The sequence below is a fragment of the Apteryx mantelli genome, chromosome 14 (assembly GCF_036417845.1).
Source record: "Apteryx mantelli isolate bAptMan1 chromosome 14, bAptMan1.hap1, whole genome shotgun sequence".
Classification (NCBI taxonomy): Eukaryota; Metazoa; Chordata; class Aves; order Apterygiformes; family Apterygidae; genus Apteryx; species Apteryx mantelli.
In genome coordinates this window covers 10,950,861-10,971,528 of record NC_089991.1, presented here as the reverse complement: position 1 = coordinate 10,971,528, position 20,668 = coordinate 10,950,861, and the positions used below count along the sequence as shown (strand labels likewise).

At 44.3% G+C, this 20,668-nt stretch overlaps 1 protein-coding gene across 1 annotated transcript in view; it reads right to left on the bottom strand.

Annotated features, from left to right (window-relative positions):
• Window positions 1-800: 800 nt before the first annotated feature.
• The window catches only part of ADAM19 (ADAM metallopeptidase domain 19), a 38,894-nt gene continuing 19,026 nt past the window's right edge, over window positions 801-20,668 (bottom strand). Inside the window, exons 8-23 of the mRNA XM_067305079.1 lie at window positions 19,433-19,504; window positions 18,451-18,617; window positions 17,160-17,244; window positions 16,771-16,910; window positions 15,000-15,177; window positions 14,205-14,294; window positions 12,571-12,766; window positions 11,739-11,847; window positions 10,990-11,194; window positions 10,366-10,446; window positions 9,014-9,122; window positions 8,777-8,912; window positions 8,481-8,547; window positions 7,718-7,933; window positions 4,631-4,777; window positions 801-3,913 (exon numbers count right to left, since the gene is read on the bottom strand). Coding sequence (XP_067161180.1) covers window positions 3,866-3,913; window positions 4,631-4,777; window positions 7,718-7,933; window positions 8,481-8,547; window positions 8,777-8,912; window positions 9,014-9,122; window positions 10,366-10,446; window positions 10,990-11,194; window positions 11,739-11,847; window positions 12,571-12,766; window positions 14,205-14,294; window positions 15,000-15,177; window positions 16,771-16,910; window positions 17,160-17,244; window positions 18,451-18,617; window positions 19,433-19,504 — 2,046 coding nt within the window. The 3' untranslated portion in view covers window positions 801-3,865. The remainder of the gene's footprint in view (window positions 3,914-4,630; window positions 4,778-7,717; window positions 7,934-8,480; window positions 8,548-8,776; window positions 8,913-9,013; window positions 9,123-10,365; window positions 10,447-10,989; window positions 11,195-11,738; window positions 11,848-12,570; window positions 12,767-14,204; window positions 14,295-14,999; window positions 15,178-16,770; window positions 16,911-17,159; window positions 17,245-18,450; window positions 18,618-19,432; window positions 19,505-20,668) is intronic.

Below are 20,668 nucleotides of genomic sequence, written 5' to 3'. Positions count from 1 at the left end.
ACAAAAGCGGGCATAAGCAGGTGAAGTTCTTCAGAGCTGTAAAGATGCAGTTTATCCCAGAATGGTCCTTTTCACCCCTCTTCATCTCTCTGGACCTGGTACATGCATTAACTATACTGCTCTCGGCTCACCTTCAAAACACCCTTGGATTCGTATTAAAGCTGAGGATGAAAGGATGGGAGAACTAACATGCTGAGCTGGGAGGGAAGGAAAAAAAAAAGGTATCAACCCAGTTAAAGTTCATCCCAATGTGCTGCTAGGACTTGTAGCATGGGACGCGGGGAGATCAGAGCCCATTTGCTCACAGTAAGACCCAAATGGGAAGCAGCAAAGCCTGAGCTGGCTTTACTGGGCTACTCCGGCTGGGAGGACCCCAGTCAGGCTGGGACGACCCGAGCTCCGGCTGGGCTGGTAAACCCCATGAGAGGCCACAGCGGGGCAATGGCTGTGCAGCGCCTGCTTGGAGCTGAACCCGCTGCCTGCGGTCCAGGTCCCGGCTCGAGGCACCACCAGCATGGTCTGTTTGCACTGTGTGTTGTGCCGTGGTGTAAACGTGCCTTTCCGGCTCTCAGTGTGCACCCATGTGGCCCAAGATGCCAATGCTGCAGCTTCGCTACCTGGGTCTGGAAGGAGCTGAACAAATGCGACTTTGGGAAATGTTTCCATGTCTAGCTAAGGAGGGGGGGAGGAAGCTGCAATCTCTTATTTTAATACCATTTCAGGACTTTGGGGAATTTGGAAAGGGAAATAAAAGCTTTTTTTTCCCCTAAAAACTCTTTCAAGGTGGATCTGAAAGTTTTTAATGACTTCTCTGGTATTATTGGTACAGCTGTAAAGGATAAATAAACTGTAGGAAACCTGAGTGCTGCAGAAGAAAGCATCGTGGCCAGAAAGTAAAACAGCAGCGCCCTCCCTTGGTAGCAGAAAATAATCCAAGTAATTCTCTGTAACTTCGGTTTTGGCATCGTAATAGGTTTTTTTTGCTTTATGCATTATCTTAGAAATAGAGTGCAGACTGTACTCAGCCTTCTTGCTGCCCAGAACCGCATTGCAGAAAGGCCATTTCTCCACGAGCCTGTCAGCTCCGGGCATGGACATGCCACATTTAAAATGAAGGGTTAGACCAATATAATGATATCGCATAGTGACAGCACCTTTGTTAATGAGAAGTGATAAATTTATTAAAAAGTAGGCAAAAGGCACAATGAATTGCATTCTTCAAGTATTTGCATAGATGCACAGAGAGCATTATTGTAAACCATAATCATGTGGATGTAATGAAAGTGAAATGTATTTTTATACATATTCTCCCAAGTAATAGTGTCTTCAAAAAAAAAAAATCACATTCTCTCATCTCTTATTCCTACCCCAGTTCCTTTATTCTCATTCACTCAACGTGCACACATATGAAAATTTTAAAAGATTTACTAAAAACTACCTTTTGGAGGCTTTATACTATTCCCGTTCTAAAGCTTTCCATTAGGGTTTGGGCATGTCCAGTTTTCTGAGCTTTGTGCGTCTGGAAGCATTTCTGAAAAACTTGAGCCCATGCTCACACAAAGCGCAGTGAAAATGCTCTTAGTGATTTTTTGGTGGTCATCCGATAAAAATCAGGGGCTGTAGCAGAAATATACTGCTGTCCTCAAGAGTCAGTGAGGGCTCAGATACAGGATCAGGTTACTGTGGTTTAATCTATATTATGGTAACTGCTGTACGAGGCCAGCTTCTGGCAGATATGAAGACCAGACCTCCACCTGTGAGTGGTAAAACATGCTGTTACGCAGGCGCTTTAGCTGACTCCCAAGGAATGACAAATTTGGAGGTTTGAGGTTGAGGTGGATCTGTTCTCAGTGTCTCAGGCAGATGTTGACTAATCTCAACGTTGAGAAGCTGGTAATGAGGGCTGTTATGGCACCAGAGGGAAAAATGCTCAAGATTTACATGGCTGCAGGCACAATTCCCCTCTCACCAGCTTCCCTTCACAGCCTTTTGCCAGGAAAACGCCTGACCAAGGAGGGCTTGCACAAACCCTTTGGTTTTCTCATTGCATCAAAGCACCAAGACCAGTAGGAGTCTTTGAAGACAGTGACCCCAACTGTAGAAAAAGATATGTAAAGTTTAAAATATTAATGTCTTTTGTTTACCATCCCTTATTTCAGAGAGGAATAATTTAGGCTGATTTGTTTCCTACGCCTATAGAAGGTAATAAAAGGTCCAAAATGATCAAGATTATTCATAATCAACCAGAAATTCAAGATACACCCTGTGTACTGTTTCCTTGTGGAGAAAGAGGTAGTAATGTTGCAAAACTGGTTTGGTTTAAGTCATCCTACAGAATTACTGTTAAATACAACTACAAATTTAATCTGAGTGCTCAAGATTTATCTGATTTTTCCTGAATGAGTAGAGCTTAGGGAAATAGAACCACCAGAAAAAGATTTTTTTTCTTTAAGCCAATATTATGATTTCTCACTTGTGCAGCAGCAATCACACTGAAGATTTCTGTCCATGCTAAATCAGACACAAAACAATTGTTGTTGTAATCCCTCCTCCAGAACTCCCTGCGTTCTCCTAGGAAACAATTTCAAGGAAAACAGAATAATTTCAACTTAACAAAAGGTCTTCATTTAAAATCCTGAGGGAAAAAAAATGTACAAGAACCCAAACTATTAAGAGAAAAAAATCAGACTCACAACAGTGGGTCCTCAGAGTTAGAACCATCAGCTGCTTAAAGTGCACACAGACAGCTCTCTCCATCAGAGAAAAAAAGCCTGGAGGAAATAAGCTGTCCCACAAAAGCACCACGTGTCATATTAGTATTTCTGCTGTTTTACCAATTGTGCAACTTTTAGGTAGGTTTCTCATAATATGCAGAGCCAACAGCCACTGCTGAATTACTGCTCAGCGCAGGCTGAAGGCCAAAAAAAAAAAAAACCACCATGCAAAGTGTCTATGATTATCGGCAGTACCGCACTGCAGAGAGAAGGTTTCAGCGCTTTGCTGAACCTCCTTCTGGCCATTTGCTCTGTATCCTGGTTCGAGAGTTTCTCTGTCGTACCGTGTCCATGTCCAAGCGACACCGATGAGTGCTCGCAGGCTGCGCTGGGAGCGCTCTTAGGTCTCACGGCACCAAGGCAAGACACCTGAGTGCCGGAGGAGACAAAGGCTGCAAAGGTCTTGCTGAAGATGGTCACATGGGGAAAATGCTTAATCCGCTCTATTACAGCTAACCCAAATCCGTAGTGACTCTCCAGTTATTTCAACCGGGAATATTTCCGTGGTTTGCTTGCTCTCTCCTGTGGTCCAGCTTGCCAGCCACTGTAAACTGAGAATAAACTGAAGAAGTTTATCGACGGCTGCGTTCTGCTCTCCCAAGAGGCAGTGGTTTCTGTATAGCACCAACATATGCTTCTGCAGCTGCTTGGATGGGCTGAGGGAAGCAAACAGGCCTGTTTCTTACACAAAAGCCCATCAAGGCTAGCACCTGGACACTCAGCTCGTTCTCCCTGGAAACACTTACATAACTGATAAAAACACGTGAAGCCCACATCGCCCCCATCCCTGCATTGGATATTGCACAATAACATTTAAATACCATATACGCAAGTCATCCCTACGCAGAAAAAGCTATGAGCACAGTGGATTGAGTTCAGCTTGGCATGTACCAGTACAGTTCCTGGGTGTACCCCTGCCAAACATGACTGTAGCTTCTTGAGTTGGATAGAAAACTAGAGGAGAGGAGTTCAGAAACTGTTTGGGGTCCATATTCTTTTGTTCGGGTGACAAAGGCCATCCAATCCCTTGTGAAGTCCTGGGCCAGCAGGGACCAAACTGTGGTTCACAGGAGCCCATGGAAGCGCTGGTGTCACCCATTGAGGACGCTCCCTGCTCCAGCCATCCCAACTCCTGTATTCTGCACAACAGGGAACGAGAGAGGGAGAGATGAGCACTGGCGAAAGAGAAAACGCTGCCCGCTCCCTCCCCTGGAGCCAGCGTTGCAGAGGGCAGGGATGCCTGCCTTGGTTCACACATATTCCCACACTAACGCCTCATGCGGAAAACTCTCCTGCTCTCTCCCCGTAGCACACCAGAGCTCAAACAGATTGTTTTTTCATTTTTACAGCTGACTTCAGGCATGCTGTAGGATGGAGGTAGCATCTGTGCTGTACAGAGTGGAGGTGTTTTCTACTGAGGGGTGCAGTTTGCTGACTCTGTGTCACGTACACTTCCACCCCCTCATTACTTAGCACCACTCACGTCTAATCTAGGAAGTGCTCAAGGATGTGCAGAATCAAATTGGTTAATTGTTTTAGAACGTAGCAGGGCTGAGTATACGCCTACCCTGAGCATTTCTTCTGGCTATGTACTTGTTTCTGTTCAGGATTATTTGGTTATTCTGCAGAATTAAGGTCAGACATTTTTTTTAACCCAGTAAAAGCTTAATAGGTAAAAAGAGAAGCCCCCACAATAAAGCTAACCAACCCAAAAGCCCTTCCAGGTCCATCAGCCAGGACTGTGCATAAAGGTGTTTCACAATATGATAGCAAGGTTACCCCCTTCGGGGTAGTTTTATTTCGTGGTGGTGGGAGGACGCTGCTGTGCTCTGCATCACCTTGTGCTCAGATCCTACCTCTGCCGCTGGCTGGAGTTGTCCTGGGTTTCTCCTGTGAGCCGGGGGCAGGGGAATTGCAGGGCCATCCCCTGGCTGGGTCCTGGGTCTGGCTGGGATGGGGTTAGCTGGCAAAGCTCTTTGAGGTGGCCGAGGCCTAGAAATATCCTAAGCAAGAAAGAAACAGATTTGAATTTTCACCCAGGACAGATATCCAACCTGAAAGCAGAGATAACATTTGCACCCACTTCACACAGTGTGAGGTTTTGGGTATGGACACAGGTCCTTCAGACCTTCCAGATTTGTTCTTTTTTGGAAGCCTGAGAGAGCAGACGGGGTAGACTGCTGCCCACCTCTAGGTCTCCAGTCTGGAGGCAGCCCAGTGATGCTACAGCCTAAGGACTGCATGGTGAACCTGATGAACAACAGGAGAGAACTTACAGGCTGGGCAGGAGTCCCCATCAAAACTCAGCATCCCTCCCTGTGATAAAAGACTGAAAAGACAAAGGCAAAAACCAACTGCCTCATAACTTGTGAAAACATGTCTTTGAAGCAGGGTAGGAGCACAGGTAACTGTGGCTATTGCTTATCATATTATGCAGGTGACTAGGGGATTTTGACATCCAGAGTTTTTCACCTAGAGAGTTTCTTGACCTTTTGTTGAGACTGCACAGCCTTAGCGTGCTGGGCAGCTGACTTCAAACCAAGCACAAGCCAACAGTGTAACACGGCTACCTTGCACTGACTCCTAAACAGAGCTGCAGGCTGAAAGCATGATATATTCCCCTTACTAAGGGATCCAGAAGTTTTATGAGCCTCGAATTTTTCAAGGAAAAGGCAAGCTATGTTCCGGTACCTCTCAGTTATCCAACTCATTGATGTATTTGAAGTTGGAGTGAGTTGCCCATGCATATGCTCCCTACATGACTGCATATACAAAGCACGCAAACGCTATGTTCTTGTATGTGTGGTGTGCTTATACAAACACACACGCACAGAGCCCTGCACCTGCCTACAGTCAATTATTGCTTTGTTTGTGCACACAGCTGTCCCTAGCGGGATACTCTGAGCATTACATTTTCCATTCGTCTAATGAATTCCAGTGTAAAGCATGCCCCGGGGAGAAGGAAGAAGAACTAACTGCCTGTTGTTGCTTAGTTTCTGTGCTAAGTCACTGGTTTACAGGTGTCGATTTAATAAACACAGCTGCATTCAAAAATTGGAGGGCACCCAAAAACCCTGTGGTCTCCTTAGAATATGTATAAATGTAATGCTTGATGGCTACATCAGCTAATGCTTGGGGATCTATCACTCCCCCAGGACCTTGCCTCTGTGGCTGCAGAAGGGACAAGACAGACAAAGTCCTACTGAGGGCAGGGTCCAAGGAACGCCAATAGGAGCAGCAAGGGAACAAATCTGGCAGATACTACAACCGTCTAGGAAGAGACTGACACTGGCAAACAGTGAAATTAATGACTTCCTGTGTATCGTGTAGATCTCATGGCTCTTCTCCAGCCCAGAAATGACAAGGTCTCTTTTGGAAATCCTAGGGCAAGCGTCCTGTCTAGGATGTATGACTGATATAAAGAGACTGGATGTGTCAGAGAGGGACTACAATGGAGATTGTGGGGAACTTGTCAAAAAACAGCTGGGAAGGATACCTACTCCTTATTGATTAGACTTAGCTTCCTGCTTTTGTTTTGATTTTCTTTCCTGCCCAAGTGCGGCTGTTCATAGGAACAATGGAGCTAGAAACAAACACCGTTCACTAAAACATTTTGTTGTTGTTTTCCTCTATATCCTTTAGAGATGCTGCCTGGGAGCTAGCCTGCTGCTATCCTCTGTAACATGAGCCTTTTCTTTCTGGGCTGGTCCTAATCTAATAAAGCTGGCTGAGAAATTTTTGGTAAAAAGAGTTCAGATCGTACCAGATTGATTTGCAATCTTTTTCATTAAAATGTGGGGGTTTTACTAAGCTTAGAACAAAATTACCAGTGAGGGAAATAGATCAACACCCCCTTTCCTTATAACCCTCAAAGAAACCTGGTGGTTAGGACACTCTCATAAGATGAGTCACTCTTGGTTAAGTCTTATGCTTCCCATGCAACACGTTAAAGATCCCATTTTTGTTCTCCAGAGAAATGAAAAGAAAATTTGTTCCATGTATTTTTTGTGAAACAAAACTTCTGTTTGCTGCTGATACTGACAAAAAGACTTTCAAAGAACTGTAAATAGTTTCAAAGCAGGAGTTTGTGTTGACTTGAGGCAAAGAAACACCTTCCATGTGCCTGAGGCTCTGTTACCATTGTGAAAAACTGCTGCTGTAGTCTAGACATGGCCAATATACAATATACCTGTGTACAGTTCATCTCCAAGGATGGAGATCCTGTATTCAGCACTGAACTTTGGATTTGTCATTGACTGGCAATCTCAGAAGGACTTGTTTCCAGGCAATAAAACACATGCAAAAGGTAAGAGGAGCTATGTCATGCTTGTTTGGTGGAAAAAGTGTGCACTAGCATCCAGCAAACAGTCATTATCAGCTACAGTATAAAGCAAGGAGGACCACCCATAATTGTCCTGCTGAGAGTTGTCCAGACAGGTTGTGGAATCTCCATCCTTGGAGATGTTCAGATACTGTCTGGACAGGGTCCTGGGCAACCTGTTCTAGGTGATCCTGCTTGAGCAGGGGGGTTGGACTAGATGATCTGTAAAGATCCCTTCCAACCTCAGTCATTCTGTGATTCTGTGGTTTTGAGAGGTGTTGTAAGTGCTGGGGTGAGGTGGTGCAGCCCAGCTCATTCACCCTGTCTTTCCCATTAGGATACCAAGCTAAGTCTAAATTAGAGCAGAACAGCACTGAACCCCTGGAGGAAGGGGAGTCCCTCTCACAGAGCTGCTGTTTCCAGCTCAGTGTTGTCTGTCTGGACTTAACCCTGCTCAGGGGCAGCCCAAACCATGGCCAGGCACTGGGAGAGAGTCTCGGCCACACATGATGCTGGTGAGCGCTCCTATACTGCCATCAGAGTTAAACAGGCTTCACCATCCTCACTCAGAACCAACTCCCTGATCAAACTGCACCTGCGGGACAGCACAGTGTCTTCCTACCTGAGATGCTGGGGGTTTGGGAGCAGGAGGTGCTGGCCTGCTTGGAGGTGTCCGCCTGGCGATGTCCTTTGCAACCACCTGATGCACCGGCCCCATGTGTTTCCCAACACCACAGCTGGAGCCAGTGGAGAAAGCAGGTGGCTGCTGTGTATTTATTCGGAGATCTGGAGCTGGCTGGGGAGGAGGTTTTGATGGGATTTCAGGGAAGCCAATAGCCTGTGCAGAAGACCCACAAATCCAAGGGGTTAGTTATTTCCACCTCAAACCACCTTTTTGACTCTCTGCCACACTTCTGAGATTCACAAAATCACAAAACACTGGCTACAAAACCTGTGTGTTACATACATCTTGTAGGTCCTGATTAGGTAGTCTGGGACAATTTGGGATCATGAGGTAGAAACAAGAGTAAAGGGAACAGAGCAGGTCAAGCAGTAGGGCTATAAGTAATGCTTGCAAGTAAATCGAGGGTTTGCAATTTCTACATTTCTGAGAGCAGGATACGGCAGAACAGGATCTATCAGGAGAAACAAGTGCCCGTACAGGGCTCATCAGGTCCTGCGTCCTGCATTTAAGGAAATGGATGGAAATAAATGCTAGCAATATACATTCAGCTCCCACTGACTTTCAGTCAGGGGGCACATCTGCATTTTCCCCATCATTTGAAAAAGCCATCCTCTAATTGCAAGGTGAGAGGGAACCAAATCCCACTTAGCAGGGCAGCTGCATCTCTCCCTGGGGAGAGGTAAGGTGACATTGCCTCTACCTTCCTCTGTTCCTGAGGGGTTTTCAGCTTGAAGGCAGGGTTTGCATGGCCGCTTCCAGAGGTATCGCTGACAATCAGAGAAAGAAAAGAGAAGAGGAAGTGTTATTTCCTTGGTATGCTTTCTCCTTTTCCTTTCCTATAATTTAACAGAACAGTTACTCAAAAATGAGAAGCAAATACTGACTATACCAACAAGCCTATCTGGTTATATTTCTCACAGTGCTTGCAATTTTTCTTCTATTTTGACAGTAAAAGGGGTGGAAGGAAGAAAACAAAGCATAGCTCTGATTACTTACCTGAACTGCGGGGTCTTCTTTAGAGAACAGATGACAAATTTATTCCGGCATTTCAGATAGTAAAATAAAAACATGATTCCAGTGAAAAGGAGAATGGGAGCCAGGATTGCTAGTGTTATCACTGCCACTGAAAAGCCTGAGGACAAGAAAGTATAGTTAGTCAAATGGAAACTCTCTGCTCCCAACATAACCGAAGACTTTCTGAAGTGTCACCAAGATAAAACTGGTGCCCCTCACCTTCTGGCACTGGGGGGCCACTGTCCAAGCTTCCTCCCATCCCTTTCTTGTTGCAAAATGGGGGAGCCCATCCCGGGTTGCAGTGGCAGTTCTTGTTGTTATTGCAGACCTGGAACAGGAAGATTCAGAGAGTTTAGTGCCAGGTCCTAAAGAATTTGCAAGCTAAAAAAAAACCCAAAACAAAGAAACAAACAAATCCAAATACTCGCTAGATAAAAAGCTACACGGGAGACTCTTATCAACATGAACTGGGAGATGAGTGCTGTTTCCTTTTCCGGGGGTGAAAATGCCTATTATTTCCTTGGAAATTCTCCCTGTCTCCACAAGACAAGGATGCTCGTGCTGATGTGCTACTAATCAGGACTCAGGAGAAAAGCAGCATTTAAAAATTCCTTTCCTTTCCTTATCTCCACGCTCTGAAAGATAGGATTCTCCCCTTCCACACAGGGGAGATTTCTTATTGCAGAGCTTTATTGCCTGGCTGGCTGCCAAAGGAGCCCCTGTGTGTTTCACCCTCCAGGCAGCCCCTGCAGCAGTTGCAGCTCACCCCTGCAAGTGAGGAGCCTGGACCAGAACATGATTTTTGGTGCGCAAAGGAGCCCTAACTTTGAAGAGGACTGGCACTCTCATCACTTGAGTGCATCCCCTGACCTCCTTGATCAGGATATCCCATGCTAATTGTAGTATTTAATTTGATTCTGTGTAACAGTTGTCGATCACACACTACAGCCTCACGAACCATAAGTGAGGAAGCAGACTGGAAGGAAAAGTGAGGCGAGTCCCTCTCTGTACTGGGGGCGCCATGGGGTTTCCAAGCTGCCAAAGGCATACGCTCTTCTCCATTGCCTACACTGGACCATGGAGATGAAAAGATGCTGACGTTTTATGCTAGAAATATTAACAGAAGGGCTAAAAATTCTTAGCAGCCTCCTCTTTCCATCCCCTGAGCAAACAGCAGAGCACAGTTTGGGATAAACTGTTTTAAACATGACTTTTTAGTATGTTTTTCCCTTAGGAAATCTTATTTCTTGGACTGAATATGAACTAGACCCAGAGGATTTTTCTGTAAGATTACTCCTTCTTGCTCCTCATTCATTGCCATTCATATCCCTTTCTCTGGACCTTCTCTGTCTCTCTAATTCCCTGCCAGAAGCAAAATCTTATGTTAAAGCGATATTCATAGAGCAGGAAATGCATCAAACATGAAAGGAAGGTGCAAATTAATATTTAAGAAGCAGAAGTCAGGAGCGAATCTAAGAGCAGTATCAGAACTGAGCTGAAAAAACATCCACAGATGAATGGCAGCTCATCCTGCCTCCGCCTGAAATGGATATAAAAAGGAGAACACCTACTCCATGCCCATGGCACTTCTTGTTACAGCTTTCTGATTCAAAGATGATGGATGTGTTTTGGCAGCGTCCCTCAAAGCAAACCTGCAGAGAAAGGATTGGGGTTATGGACTACATTATTGCCTTGGGTTATTTTGTGTTTTGAGGGCTACCAGGCACCTCGGCAATACAAGTAATACCATGGGCAGAACAGAGGGCCGTGAAGTTAATGTGGCTCCCAAGCAAATGTTTAACCATCCCCCTATCTCCCAGATAAAACGCATCAGAGAGAGGAGTGGGAGCTCAGAAGTCAATAGTTTGGTCAAGCCCATGTGGCAAGTCAGTAGGGGACCTCCTAGGTGTCTTGACCTTTGTGTGGCTCCCCTCTAAGCTAGACAATTTCAGCTTACAAAACTCAAACTTAGGATTGGCCCTGGGCTTCACAGGGTGAAGAGTTAAGGTATGGCCTTTGGTGCATGTTCTTCCAACACTTCTCAGAAGCCTCTAAAAAATTAATTTTCTGACATACAAAAAAATCCCCTAGGAAGGCATTGGACATCAGAAATGAATGGCTTAATAACCACAGAGCACTTTCCAGGTGGGATACCTTGAACTTCCCCAAACCATTACGGGCAAGACTGTACCTACATGATGGCTCCCACATTTTGTTCCCGTCAACACCAAGCCAGGGTCCAGCATCTCCTTTTCTTCGCTCTCGGATCTGTACACATGGGTCCCACGGCACCTCAGTTGTGTCCTCTCCATGTGGATAGTTGTGTCTATGGCAACCGCATTGGATTGCAGGGGTTTGGAAGCAGAGCTCTGGCACTGGATCTTCCCACATTTAGCATCTCTAATTTTGAAGGAAAGGCTAAAGTTAGTGTTTCTGGCCCAGTGAATGTTTTGCAGACATCTGCATCTCTATAAGTAAATTAAAGCAGCAGTGTTGAGTCATTGCTCAACCAGAAAAAAAGGCAAACACCTCCCAGGAACTACTCCAGGCAATAGTGTTCGATGGGTACTAATGGTACCATTTGGCTGTCCCCATTGGGTAGGCCAGAATCAACAAAACCATAGAGAAGACAAAAAAGTTATTGTCTCAGTAGTATGCTACAAAGCCGCATCTGAGCTTAAGGATCTGAAAATCCTATTTTATGTTGGAATTAAAAAAATATCAACTAGTTGTTTTACAATGCAAGAGGCAGGGGAAATGGTAAACTTAATGCTTCAATTGTAGGGACTCTACATTCTAGTAGGATGCAACCGGTTTCCCAGGAGGCAGAGAGAGGGAGTGAAATGAGCACATGACTTGGTTTAATCTACTGGCCTATAAATTTGTAATAGGTAGAAACATCAGTTCCCAACTAGCAATCCTTGGCTGCCAGTCTGCTTTCTACCTCATCTCACACTTCCTGTAGTTGCCATAGATGTCCTTCCCGCAGTTTCCATAGATGTCTCCAGCGGCATTAACTTTCTCAAAACAGGTGTCCGGTGCTGGCCTTGCTCCTGCATGGGAGAGACTCACATGATTGATTCCTACAGAGACTGGCAGCCTATCTCACTCCATGCCAACCACTCGGTTGTTCTTTTCCTGGGAGATACTGAGCATGGGAAATTTTTGCTGCCTCCTCCAAGCAAGCAAGGCAGGAGAAAGGTCTCCTCGGCCTTCATCACTGATAATGGCTATGCAAATGGGTGGTGTGCTGAGTGGTGCCAGCACTCTGATTGTCATCTGCTAACGTGCAGAAAGGACAGCTCGCTGTGGGTTTCCTCTGACTCCACTTAGCTCCTGCTTGACCCTGTGGTGAGGTCAAGGTTCTGGTGCTCACAAAACCATGGTTCATCCCCCTGGAGATCTAAAAGATATTACAAGCTATTGCATGGGGCCGTAAACAATCTTGACTTTTCTAGGACACCTCTCAGGAGAGTTCTAGGGATACAGCATGGAGTAGTATATGGTACCTTGTCCAGTCTAGGAGGCCTAGGTTTAATCTTTGATTTGCTGCTGCTGTCCTGTGACTGCTCCCATACCACATTCCTCCTATTTCATCTCTTTTGTCTATTTAGGTTGAAGCTCTTCAGACTGTGTCCTATACCATGATGGCACCATGCACAAACACTCTACAGCTCCCAGGTGCTACTGTCATATACAGGGTGAATAATAGCAGGATGCCACATAATATTGGCTGTTCAAAGGACAATGTATTTCTTTGCAAGTAGTGTCCTTACCAGGCCCCCATAGCTGAACGCACTGGTCTTTATAAGTGAGACACATGCCACTGTAGCAATAGGCCTTTCCTCCTTCACAGGAAGCCCCATCAATTTGGTATGAGTTGGGGGGGCAAAATGCTGACTCTCCAGTGCAGTATTCTGGGAGGTCACAAAGTCCTGATCTTTCCCTGCAGAGAGTTCCTGGAGACATCAGCTAAAAGGATGCAAAGGGAAAAAACAGAATTATTGCTTGGCTTCTTGATGGTCTCATGTCTGCACAATGTTTCTGTGTAGATAAGGAAAAAAATCTTGCATTCATCTCTTCACCATTTCATCTTAGGTTTTTTGAGGTCAGCAGTGATCCAAATGACTCTGTAATTTCATTAACTGGGCGAGCTGTGTAGAATCAAATTAGCGGCTGGATCCCTTCCCTAGGTAAGGATGAGATGATGCACAGAAAATAAGGCTGACAAATCTCAAGGGGATACTGCTCAATCTCCCACTGGCCTAGGGCAGGATCTGATTTACCTAAACCATTTCTGACAGATGTTTGTGTAATCTATTCTCAGAAACCTCCCTGCTTGGGAAGTCTGTTCCAGAGTTTGTCTATCCTTTCTGCTGGAGACATTTTCCTAATGTCTAATTTATATCTCCCTTGCTACAAGTTTACCCAGTTAATTCTTGTCCTGTCCACCCTGCACATGGAGAACAGCAGGACATGCACAGTTACATGTAGCAGGTTATCATCTCTTGTGAAAGGGGTGAGAATCTAGAGGATTCCTGGAAACCTGCTAATTTTCACACATTCAAGATAGGTCACTCAGAGCATGCAGTGAATGTGCAAACACAAAAATGAGCTGAAGAGGTAATGTTTGCCTATGTTCATTTTTAAGAGAATTTGTGGCTAAAGCTCGAGATCTTTGGCTCTAAAATCAGAAAAAACTTTTCACAAGTCCTAGTGATACGGAAGCACTGTGCAAACTACAGACCTGGTCCCTGCAGCTGTGCTACTCCACAGTTACAACTTTGGGGCCATAGATCACACCTACATCTGTCTCTGTGCCAACACATGGAAAGAGTTAAACCTAGGGGGCTATTTTGACCAGCCTCTCTAAAGAAAGCTGAGCTGTACAATGATAGCTGTCACACACATGCATCCCTCTTTGCTAACATTTCTTCAGCAAGCACCTGGGCAAAAAGTAATTCAACCTTATCACAGAAAAGAGGGTTAGGAGCAAAGATAGCATCCAGCCTAATTCCAGGAGGAAGTGTTCACTCTAAGAGAGCTATCTAGATTTCCTCTAGAGCCAAAGGAGAGAAATATGTTTCATCTCATCCTATACTAAGTGTTTAAGAAGTAGCGTGACTTCACTCCAGTAGCATTTATTGCTCATCCTAGGTTATAATGGGAGTCAAGGCAACTAGTTTAAATTAGACAGCCATAGTTAGAAAAAAGGACCCCATTGGTATGATCACACTGACAGCTGTTCTTCAGCTGCTCTTTATAAAGAATCAGACCACACTGCTTGGAGGTGGTGAGCTAAACTATCTGTTTGGCTACATTTGCTCCCCTTTAGCCTCTATTTTTCAGCCTCTCACTTCCACCACCCCATTATTCCCTCCCTTCTTTCAGGAAAACCCAGCGCACCCACCTTGCACTGCTGGCAGCAGCTGCCATGGGCACACTCAGCGCCCAGCTTCAGCGAGCAGTTGTTGGCATTGCAGCAGGGGTTATTGCACTCCTGGAAGACAGCAAGACGCAGCAGAGTTTAGAAGGCAGATGTTCAAGACAAGAATGTGCCAGAGCATCCAGGTGTGTGGATGAAGCTAATCTGTTTTTGTACATGATAAATTACATGCAAACAGAGTATTAGCCTTCCTTCCCCAATATGTTCATTAAACCCAGCAACTGCCGGATTACACTAGTGCATAACTGTATCCTCTATTGGATACACTGGATAGGATAGGTCGTGCTCATTACTTGTGGTGAATTTGAGCTGCTAGTTCCAGCTCCCTTTTGTCTTGATTAGTCAAAGTGTGGATAGCATGGAAAAGCAAGATGTGGTTCTAACAGAAGCCCCACCCTTATCAAGAATAGAGCTGTAGGTAAAGCAAACTTAAAGATATATAAAACTACAATGTGTAAGAAGATCCTTTTTTTTTTTTTTTTTTTTTTTAATCTATGCTGTCATTACCTCTATTTAATCACAGGTTACACCATCCCTGAGTTCTGGGATGCATTGCACTAGGCACTGTAAATTTAGCTAAACATGATACTTTACAACCTTGATTTACATTGCATATACATTTACATACACAGCAGGTATGCATATCTCCTGCACAAACCAAAGCTGTTTATGTATCCCATAATTGTATTTGCAGAGTATGCAACAAAAATCATTGTGTCCCAGCTAAACCCCAAATGGTTGGATCTAAGCAAATGTTACCTCCACCTCTCCACAGTCACATTCCTCCCCCTCTTCCAAGTAGCCATTTCCACATTTCTTCCCACCATACATTTTTTTGGTATCCGGCATGTTGGAGAGACACATCCCTCCACCAGACTGCAGATACTTCTCCAGCTCTTTTCTATTGCACTGGTTGAACACCTTGGGAAATGGGTGCCTGAATACGGACAGGTGTAGAAAAACATCATGACAGAACTGGGCAATGGTTTAGAGCACAAAAGTATGAGCACATGCAAGTACTGACAAGTGCCGAAGGGCACAGCTCCTTCAAGCAGATCATGATTTTGTGTGCCTGCTCAAAATCAGATCCCTCTTGTATCTAGACTACATTTGGAAATGAGGTCTACTAATAGAATGGCCTTTAAAAAAACAACTTTCTGAAACAAAATATGAACTTTGGCAGCTCACAAGTATGGCAGTCCTTACCTGCTCAATATTAAAGTTGTGGTTTATTTGTAACTCCTCTAGAACAACTCTGACTGTGAATAACTGCTTATGAATTTAACTGATAAAAAACATTTCATTTTTCCTATCTCTTGTCTCATTACAATAGGCTTGAGTATTTTCTTTTACTTGAATTAGAATTTTGCTTGCTATAGTGCTTGAATGTGAACTCTGTTCATGATCATGCATGCATATACACATATTATGTATTGCATGCTCTATATGCATGCCAATATTCATTTATTTTTCACATGAATATTTTTCCTTATTTGGAGAAAATTGATGTAAAAGGAAGGCATTTAAGGGAAATGATTTTGTAAAAATACACTAAAAGCCCAAGGCTTGAGGAAATGAGGATTGTGGCTTTAAGTGGATGGGTTTGACTGGCGTTTTTACGTGACTGAAATATGGAAGCTGTTGTGGTTCCTCATGCAAAATGAGCTCAGGAATCCCCATGGTTTTCCACAGTGGCTCTTCACTTCCCCTTTCTCTCAAAGCCAGCTATTTCTTCCCTTTTAAATGCAGGCTTTTAGTTGCTCACTGAAGTCTAGCAGAATTCTTAAGAATCCTGAATAAGCAAGGAATGGAACAATTATCATGTCTCCTGACTTAGAAATATATCCATATTGCTGTGCCTTTTAGCAAAATCAGTCTTTTCCGGGAGCAATCCTTTTCCTCTCTTTAGCACATTCTATTGCACATTGCCTTTTGCAGGAGATGTGCTAGAGACTCTATCAACTACCTATGCATTTCATGTGCAACATAGTAATGAAGCCTGCTTAAAACTCTACGTGCAAAGTCAACACACCATGACATGTTCAGGTCACCTGCTGTTTCTCTGTGCTTGCTGGCAGTTGGCACCCCAGGTTTTGGAGAGATGTGTGGGTGTACACACTGAAAGATTGTGAGCCTGTTTTGGGGTGACGGATCACTTGGTAGGACACAGGAGGAAACAGGAACTCAGAGATGCAGGGTTATAGAGTCCCCAAGACAGTCGCTCAGGACAGAAGATCTTCCTTTTTACCAGACAGTTTAGAGCTTCACTTCTAAATGCTGCCAGATCTCCACATTATCTAAGCCCAGCCTTGGGCATAAGTTCAGATGAGAATTTAGCAAACTGCTGCTGATACATGAGCCAGGGTTTGCCCAGCAGTAGTTTCTCTATAAACCTACTGGCTATAGCAGGCAGCAACAGATTCACCTTCATTCTGCATTTCTAGCTCTTACTCTCCCAAGCCTCTTGTAATGAAGCCCTTTGCCTTTCCCAGCAAAGCAGACTCTGTAACCCTCTGTAAAATGGACTCACCCAGTTGCAGAAGCCATGATGCAGCCTCCATCCTCAGCACTGGTAGTGCAGCAGCCAGCTGAATCATGATTCATGCCAAAATTGTGTCCCATCTCATGGGCAATGGTAGCAGCAACACCAACGGCATTTTCAGAGTGATCCTGAGCAAAGTCAAAGAGGTGCATCAGCATTTCACCCCTGCCAGCCCTGCACACTTCTCAGTCAATGAGTATGTGGCACTTCTCACTGCTACATGCAGAAAATATCAACTGAAGGTATTCCTGCCTCTGAGCAGGCAAGCTAGAGGCCTTCATGGGAAATATTTTCTTCCTAGGCTTTAGGAGGCATCTATCCTATGCATTATTCAGTGCTGACAAGAAACATCTTGTTAGGTACTAGCAATAACTTACCATGTTTACTCCTCCTGACTGGAAATCAGAGCACATGGCCATCACAGGAGCCAATCCGACCGTGGTACCTTGGAACGGGACACCCCTAAAAACAACCCAGAAAGACCATGAAATGGCACTGAGGCTCTTGAGAAGCTGAGGCAGAGAAATAAATGCATTCTGCAACCCACAGCTTTATACACATACAGAATGTCAGGAGAATACATTTTCTTTAGTGATATTTGCAAGTACAGGACTTTACAGCAGAGTTACAAAGCCTTAATACTTATTTTTCTTGGATTAGTACTTTGCTTTATGAACTAACCAGCCAATCTTATTTTTCATGACAGTCTAGTGCCAAAAAGCACCCCTCTGAGCTTTGGAACAAACACAGAAAAGACTATTTCTGGATCATTAATTGGATACTATTTGCAGATACTTAATTTACCTTAAGCCTGCTATTTGCCAGCTTGGGATTCAGGGACATGACAGAGCGCTAGACAATACCTTCATGGTGCAGCCAGCACAGCTCCCACCTGGCAAGCTGCAGTTCTGCACAGTTCCTGCCGGGATATCTGAACTGGGAGCCCTGGAAATTGTGCTGAGTTATTATAGTGCAGGATATGACTGGCAAAACACCCAGATCAAGATGAAATACAATAATGTTAAAGGGAAAAAACAGGGGAAAAGGCACTGTATCTCTAAATTTTGCTCCTATGCACTCCTCCTCTGACTCATCGCTATTTGCTGGTGGATGAATTGCCATGGGAGAGGCAAGGAGGTCTACGAGTTGCTGCAGATTTTTCTTCTAATGACATCTGCATTGCTGGCCACAGCTACTGGCCCCAATGAGATCAGTAGGATGAGTCACACACCATCAGTCAGATCCCAGCACTGTGTCCCCCATGTCTCAGCAGGATGAGTTAGGAATTAATGCCTTCTACAAAGTGCTCAGTTCCCCTTTACAGATCTTCCTTATGGTTCAGATTTTCATGAAGTTGTACAAGAAATTGTGAGAGTAAAAGTGCAGGTGCAGTTGCTTTTGATACACACACACAATAATGCTGGCTGCACTTGATTTTTGATTCTGATGCAGACTTTGAGGCACATGTGTTGAGACTGCAGCATAGTCTGGGACTTGCACTTTCCCTAAAGCGATTGTGCTCTGAATACCAGAACTTTTCTAGCTGCCTGGTCACTACATAAGTCTGCCACTCCAAATCTTAGAACAATTTTGATTACATATTGATTTCCCACCCACCAAAGCAATCCACTTGGCAGAAATAGGTTATTTCAGGAAAAATAAACCTACGTAATTAGTTGGGCATTATCATGCTTTCTGTACACCCGCTCCTTGCTACTCCAAGCCAGAAAAGACCTCAGGGTGGAGTAGGGATTCTCAGTTACATCACATTTATTCCCATGACTCCAGATCTCCAGCCCCACCAAGGCAATCCGGATATTCAGAGATCTGTAAAACTAAAAGATATAGGAGGGGAAAGAAATGGCAAACTGAGCACCAGTAATTTACTCTACAGTATTTTAAACCAAGTCTATAAACACTGCTAGATGCTTCTACAAACACACATGTCCAGGGAAGATGTTCTCTCTGGAAATACATTGCAACTTAGCAGCCTCTGCTCTGGGAGCAGAGCACCACCTGCAAGCCTAAACTGGATTGGACTAGAGATGCTGAGCTTTCATTATTTAATGAATGACAGAGATAAAGTTTCTAGAAAAACAAATATTAGAGGCTGACATCATGTCATTCTTCAGATATGTCAAAATTCCTGAAAAGAGGAAGGGAATAATCTGCTGCCCGTGTCAAATATAAATTGGACAAGCCTTCATGGGCAGGGGGGCAAAGGGAGCACCGGAAGGAGTTTAAGGGGAGAAGGGGACTGAGAAAAGAGTAGATATGAGAAGCTGTGAGGAGGAGCGACTTCAGGAGGACTGTGTACCACTGCAAGGATGACCTCTGGAGGCCCCTTCCAGGTCTTTTTGCCACGATTTCTACAATTTGAAGTGGATATATCTTGGTCTTTGTCAAAAAAAGAGCATTTAGGGAACAAAATTAATATGGAGATGTATTAAAATATAGGGATGCTTCTGTTGACTCCGTGGTAAGGAACAGAGACTCCCACCCCCTCATCATCCCTGATATCCAAATAACAGAATTGTTCGGAAAATGCTCTCCACTCCCCAAATCGCTGACAAGAACTGCCAACACAATTAATTCTCATAATTCATGATTTTGGCTTCGCTTTCCTCAGTTCATGGACACCTGATCTCACCTTATCTACGTAATTAGCCGCCTCCACTAATTTAAGCCGTGTTGCTTCAATGCTGAAGTGATGCTTCTGAAACTGAACAAAATGAACATGTCAAGCTGCACAAGGACAACAAGGAAGAGTTGAAGTGCATTAAACCAAGTCACATTATTCTGGGAATAAGAAGGTAACTCTCAGGTGAAGCCCAAAAGACTTCCTTCACTTTACATCTGACTATAAGCCCGCTCGTACGTGTGTGTGTTCAAAATTCCTCACTGGCATCACATAGAGGTGATATGGAGTGATGTTAGTAACTGAATGGAGCAACTCAAACTCATCCTATGTCAAAACACCCAGAGCCAGGTGCTGACAAAGAACCAACAAGTTTATCAAGTAAAATGTACAGTAACATGACTTCATGTATGAGATCACAGCTGCCAGAGCACTCTGCAAAGAGGATATGTTATGCATTTTGCTCATACAAAAGAATGAATTTGCTTATTTAAACAACCTGATAATTAATGAATAAATTTTAGCAAACAGCGTTTGATTCAAGGAATTAAGTTGCAAAATGTTTAGATTATTGTTAAACAGACTGTGAAACCTGCAAAACCTGGGATTTTTCTGCTGGGGAGGAAGACAAGTAAGGGCAGTTTGCAGCTGTCGCTGCAAGGGTGTCTACCCCAGCTTGTCTAAATGATGAAGAATATCTGGCAACTGCCAATTGGACTTAACGTGTTTTCTCATAGTTTCCTTGGTATCCTGCTGCCTAATAGAGAAGAACAAAATAGGTTCTGCCTTTGTTCAGAATAAATTATACCCCGAAGCACTACATGGCTTTCACTATTTGAGTTTCCAGTTGTAAATTATGGATAGGACCAGCCTGACTCCAGTCTGTGCTGGTGATTAGATGATCAACAAAACACTGCACGGTTAGCACTGTCATTAGGTACCTCTGGCGTGGAGGCCTGATTTACCATGTTAGAGCAGAGAAAAATTTTGGTTACCTTCTCTAGAGACAAAGTGTAGAGGCAGAATTAAATCATTCTCGAAAACCCCCAAGTCACCTTAGGCTGAAGGCAGCCTCTCCCACCATCAACCAGGGTGCTGTGGCAGGGACCAAAGGCTCCTGAATGCTCATTAAAGAGATGGGAGCTTTCAGTTATGGATCACTGGCACCTTGGGAGGTAAGAATTGAGCCTCAACCCTAGTCCTTCATCCAAATCACAACCTACATCACTTCCCTGGGCAACAGCTAGC